This window comes from Pygoscelis adeliae, unplaced genomic scaffold (genome assembly GCF_000699105.1).
Source record: "Pygoscelis adeliae isolate BGI_AS28 unplaced genomic scaffold, ASM69910v1 Scaffold303, whole genome shotgun sequence".
Classification (NCBI taxonomy): Eukaryota; Metazoa; Chordata; class Aves; order Sphenisciformes; family Spheniscidae; genus Pygoscelis; species Pygoscelis adeliae.
Window position 1 is genome coordinate 21,893 of NW_008824367.1, and position 5,558 is coordinate 27,450.

Genomic DNA, 5,558 nt, shown 5'->3' on the forward strand with positions numbered 1-5,558 from the left:
AAAAAAAAAGATGTTTAGAGTGGATGGACGAGTAGCTTTCCCTATTTGTCCCCTTTCTCTTAATTACAAAGTCACCAGTTCCACCTCCCCATCCAGCCATTGCTCCCTGCTCTCCATACAGCTGAGGCCGTACCAACTAGAAGCAACACCCACCTTCAGCCCTTGTCCATCTCCAAGACCAAGTTTTTCCCTGTTCTCCCAGCAGCAGAAGCCATGCTCAGCCCCAGCACCCACAGAAGGCCCAGAGTTAGGGCTGGTGTTGTGTCCTTCAGGAGGCAGTGCCTTCTCACCCAGGCTGCAACTCACACCAACAAGCCCAAGACAGAGCTGCTGCTATCACGTCCTCCAACATCACCCCTGCTAAGGGAGGAGCTAACAGAACTTCTAGAGTCAGGAATCCATTTCACACCTGTTAGCAGCATCAATTCTTCCCTCATTTGCCTAAAACTAGGCGCCATACCTTGTTTGCAGCCAGTAGTTAGGATTCCTTGCTGTCAGGCACAGCATTGCGTGCCAAGCATACAACATACAGGGAGCCTCAACAGCAGCACTGGACATTTGGAGCGTCCTCCTGCAGAAAGGCACCTTCCCATCTCCAAGCGCTGTGGTTTGGGAGATGCTTTCAGGTGGCAACGGCTCTCCATGTCTTTGAGTCCCACCACTGGTTCATTGGTGGCTTCCCAAGAGCTTGGGGCCACCACAGCAGATGGCTTACCTGAAGGTTAGTGCCCAAATGCAGCCCCAGCTGCCATCCCATCAGAGCAGACCCGAGCAAAGCCTGCCTGCTGTCGCTCCTCCCCACTGAGGACACAAGGGGAGGACAGAAACATTTCTCTTTATTAGGGTCGGGGAGTTACAATGACACTCCAGGAGGGCAGCTACGTTTTCTGCACACAAGAAACAGACCAAGAGCAGTTAAGCTCAGCACAGCGGCTGCCATGAGCATGGCAACCTGGACCAGCATAGGAAGTCCTTCAGCAGCACCTGGAAGAGACAAGAGCCACTTGCTACACATTGAATGGATTTCCACCATCTGTCAGGGGATGAACTTGCAGGCAGCTTTGGGAAGAAGTCCCCCAGACTGTCTTTTGGCAATTATACTAGAAAGTCTCTGTCTAGGTGTGAAGTCATGGGGAATTCATGACTAGATCAACCTGGAATCACCTTCAATTGAGACCTGAAGACTGTCAAACAAAAAAACACATACCATGCGGGGTCTTCCCTGCCGGTGCAAGACCTCCTGAGGAACTCCATAATCCCTGAGCCGGATCAAGGATTAATAATGGTCCAACTGAGACTTCAGCCTCTGCTGCCCTTGAGGACCCACCTAAAAAGAGACGGACGTGAATGAGTCCACAGGGGAGGTAATTCCTGCTTAGTCTGGATTTCAGGGTTTACAGAAAGGTGGACCCTGCACGAGGTTTCCAGTAGTTTTAAATATAAGGACATACAGACACAGTTACAATGCCAAGGACATTGGAGAAGAGCTAGGTTTGTCCTTAAGATCAGCTGCATTTGCAAGAGATCTTCCAGCATCTTGGTCATCCCAACCTAGAGGGTCACCCTGTCTTGGGGGTACACTTTGGACACAAAGCCCTACCTTGCTTGGAAGAGATGTCTCTCTTCAAGCGCCTCCCTGGCCATCTGGCTGAAGGGTTAATTCTCTGGGAGTAGCCTCCATACAATGGACAGTTGCCAGTCTCACAGCAGCTGCAGATGTCTCCAGTACCCTCCACCGGAGCCCAACTGAAACAGAATTACCTGTAAGCCCTCTTCTCCAGGTTGGGCCCCTCCCTACATGCACCAGCTACTCACAGGCTGCTGGCTTTGTTGAAGGAACAGGCCTTGTTCAGTGGATTTGGGGCTTGGTCAGCTGGGGAGACCTTCAGGTGGCAGGTGATGTAGATCTGGAAGGGAAATTAAGCCAACATCCAAGGTTAACTAAATTTGTTCATGCAGAACAGCGCAGCTTCTGAACATGCCGGGGGAGGTGGGGTGGGCATCACATCTCACCAAGTTTCTGTCGTCTCCTGCGAACTTGAACGCATCAACCATGAACTGCAGCGTTTCCTGCCTCGTCCTTGGAGAGATGAAGGCTGAAGTGGTGTCATCTGACCTCCCATCCACCAAGCACCTGGACAAGGGTCAGAAGTCAGGGACATCCCAGCCAGCTACAGCAATACCACCCAGAGAGCACTGCACCCCTTACCCGCTGAGGTCAATCAAGGCATATCGGGGAGAGGAGTTCCTGTCTGGACTCAGAGTAGCAACACAGTCATCCACAAAGAGCCTTAGAGGTACATGGTCCCCAGAAGCAACATCAGCCTGGAGGTGCAGGCTTTCCCCCAGCTGGAAGCCATTGGAGAGTCTTTCAGCACTCCAGTCATCTGCAAGGCACATTCAAGGCTACGAGTCACTTCGGAGAAGTGCACATTGCCCTCCCTTGCACATGGGACCTCTTAACCAAGGAGCAACCCCACCCCCGATACTCCTGCAAGGTTTATTTTAGCCCAGATTACAGCTCTGTTCGGGCTCTCAGCATGTGGCCGAGAGGTGGCAGGAGCAGGAACCTGAGGAAAACAAGGCTGCCAGGTCTGCACCCACCATTCATGAGGCGCAGGGAGAACATCAGCCTCTCCTCTGCCGACAGGGTGGAGCGGAAGGGAGCCCACGTGGGCCAGACGGCATTGCTGCTCACGTTGCTCTTCCTAAATGGAAGAGATGTTCATTAATGAAGATGCCACCCCCACCACCTCAGGTCCATAGGAGCAGAGACGGGCACATTTGCTCACCTAGGATAGTGACACTCAATAGGAACCACAGCCGCGTTGGTCCTTACGATGACCAGGTTGCCAGAAGGAGTAGGTTTGTAGGACAAACTTGTTTTGTAGATCAAGGAGTCTGGGGTCATCTGGAAGGGACATTTGGGAGAGCTGATAAGTCAGTAAAACAAGCCAGTCAACCAGAAGCTTAGCACCATCAGATAGCACAGTCAGTGCTGGGTAGGACACACAGGTCCATCAGCTGTAAAGGCACAGGCTGTCCTCCACGTTCCCAATCCAGTGCATGCAGGATGCCGTGAAGCTTGTATCAGCATCCCAGCACAGGAGAACATGGGTGCCAGCCCTGCAGGAGGTCAGTCTTGATGACTTTGGCACTCCAGCAAGTGCCCACATCAGGCGGGCAGGGCCTGTAGGACAGTAGGTCTGCAAACTTCATCTCCCAGGTGAACTGGGGCACACCAGCTCCAGGCACCCTTGTCCTCTCCTGCTGAGGAAGTCAGCAAGCCCCCTTCCTTACTTTCCCAGCAACAAGTCGCTGCAGTTTCAAGTTATGCCCAGTTCTGCCATGTAATCAGGCAGCCAGTTGCATCTAAGTCATAAACCCACTACAAGCCTTGCTTGCTGTTGAGCGCGCACCTCATCTAGGGCTTGAGGATGGTACCCATATTCCAAAAACTAGCTCTGCTACGGTCACATCACCCCTCACTGGAGAGCTGCTGCAACCAGATGTGGCCCTCCTCACCCCAAGCCCTGGCATCACCTTTACCAGGTCATTTCTAGGACCGAGATCTTTGCCGAGATGAATTAGGCGGTGTGACGGCACATTGCTCTTTAGCAGTTAAGCTGTCCACAATAATTCCCATTTACCCACCCAGTGCTGGTGAAAGCCAGGAGAAGGTCCATTATGTATGCAGCATTACCAGCGATGGAGCAACCCCTCACCCTGGTGTCCCACCTCACCTGCAAGGTGCTGCCACACTCATGCAGCCCAGCCACGAAGGTCACCACGCTCTCAGCCACATCCTGGGCCACAGGCAAACAGGCAGCTGAGCCCAGGGTCAAGTCCGCAGCCCTGACCAGGCGCCCCGTGCCAAAGAGGTCCCTGTGCACCGTGACCACCACCTGCGCCTCCTGGCATTGCACGGCCACGGGGTGCAGCGGGGCAGCAGCCTGGAGCTGGGAGACATCCACCCACGCCCAGGGGGAGGGCTGGGAAAAGGAGGGCACATGGGGCCGGCTCCAAGAGGAGTCCCCCCGGACCCTCAAGACCCCCGAGCCCCTTTGAGGAAAACCCCAGGGGCTGTAAGATGCTGCTTCAGCCAGCACCCAGCAGAACAGAGCTGCACCCAGGCTGCCTCCAGACCCCATCCTGACCCCAGCAAAACCAGCTCATAGAGAAGATACTGCTCAGGAGCCTTTTATACCGGCACTCCCAGAAGCCCCAGCCCAGATGGGGCACACCTGGGGGCTGCAGGCATGCTCCCACTCAGCTAGGAGCAGCCCAGGGCGATGGGATCCAGCTGGAACCATCCCTCCCTCTCGGGGCATGGAGGGTGATTTTCCTGGACCTGCACCTGGGAATTGCCCTGGAGCAGTTTGTCCCATGTCCCTCTGTCTCGCCTATTTGGGTGGCATCAGCCATTGCCACCTTGGTGGCCAACTGGCCACAAGCCCTCTGCTCTTGCCCCTTGTACCTGTGCCTGTGGTCTTCTTGCTATGTGAGATGGAGCCAATTTTGGCCACCAACACGGCAAGGGCTTGGTTAGGCTCCCACAAGCATTTCTCCCCTGGTCTCCCCCATAACATCAGCATCAGCAATTCCCCAAAACCCAGGTCCTGGAGCACCACTCAAGGTGGCACGTTCAGAAATGGAGAGAACTTTAACTGCAAAATCCACCTGGGCTCTGGCCTGTGTGTGTTGGCAGTCTGTCCGTGCTCGATTTCATGGGTATCTGTGCTGGGTAATTGTATATCGAGTAATGAAGGCATCATAACCAGCTTATTTGCATAGAAAGCAGAGGTACAAAAGCTGATCTTCCCATAATAGCAGCTGATAAGTGAATGGCAGGCATAATCAAGAGATTAATTGGCCCTCGTGTGTTAATTATGCTAATTGGCACAGCTGCTCATGTGTACAGTACGATGACTAATGGCTCTACATCACCCAGCTGGATGAAGAGGTTGGGGGTCACTCAAAGCTGCTTGCCATGGTGGCAGAGCCCAGTGAGCGGGGTCCCCTCAACACGGGGGTGATGCCCTGCACACACCCGCTCTTCAGCGGTGCGGCTGACCAAGCCGGGAGGGTTTTTTTATCCTGAGTGGTTGTATTCATGGTGTGTTTCTAATGGTGCTTTACGTGGGTGCCCAGGGAGATGGGGTTTACTGGCTGAAGCACCTTCCTCCCGGTCTGCTAGAATCTGCAGGATGGGTTTGGGGTGGGGTGACCTGCACCGTTTGCTTTTAGGGGAGACCGCAGTGATGAGCTGGATGAGCAAAGCTCCCACCAAGACCAAGGGGGTGCACCCAAATTCCTGGTGGGATCCCCTTCCCTTGCTGGCCCATGCATTAGGCATTCCCTGTTGTCTCCCCGAAGCATGAATAATACCACACACACGCACACCATCCTTTTCTGGCATGATCTCCGTGTCCCAGCCTTGCCCTGATATTTTTATGAGTGATGAATAAATGATACAACAAGAAAAACCTCTCCGGCAGCTCAAGCCCTCTTTATTAATTCAGCAAGCAGTGGGTCATCTCCAAACCCAGCTCATCCCT

General features: G+C 53.8%; 1 protein-coding gene across 1 annotated transcript; it reads right to left on the reverse strand.

The window, feature by feature from the left end:
• Positions 1-853: 853 nt before the first annotated feature.
• Positions 854-4,154, reverse strand: LOC103913413 (zona pellucida sperm-binding protein 3-like). Its single transcript, XM_009319903.1, has 9 exons — positions 3,744-4,154; positions 2,793-2,911; positions 2,605-2,708; positions 2,210-2,387; positions 2,014-2,134; positions 1,816-1,907; positions 1,601-1,746; positions 1,208-1,327; positions 854-984 (listed from the first exon to the last, which is right to left on the reverse strand). The coding sequence occupies exons 1-9, from the start codon at positions 4,149-4,151 to the stop codon at positions 854-856; spliced, it is 1,419 nt and encodes a 472-aa protein (XP_009318178.1). The 5' UTR covers positions 4,152-4,154.
• Between the last annotated feature and the right edge of the window lie 1,404 nt (positions 4,155-5,558).

Excerpts from the sequence above, each read along its gene's own strand:
- LOC103913413 (XM_009319903.1), bottom strand. The coding sequence starts at position 4,151 with ATGGGGTCTGGAGGCAGCCTGGGTGCAGCTCTGTTCTGCTGGGTGCTG. Across the intron at positions 1,747-1,815 it reads TTCAACAAAGCCAGCAGCCT|TTGGGCTCCGGTGGAGGGTA; the intron begins GTGAGTAGCTGG and ends ATTCTGTTTCAG. Across the intron at positions 985-1,207 it reads GGCAGGGAAGACCCCGCATG|GTGCTGCTGAAGGACTTCCT; the intron begins GTATGTGTTTTT and ends TGTCTCTTCCAG.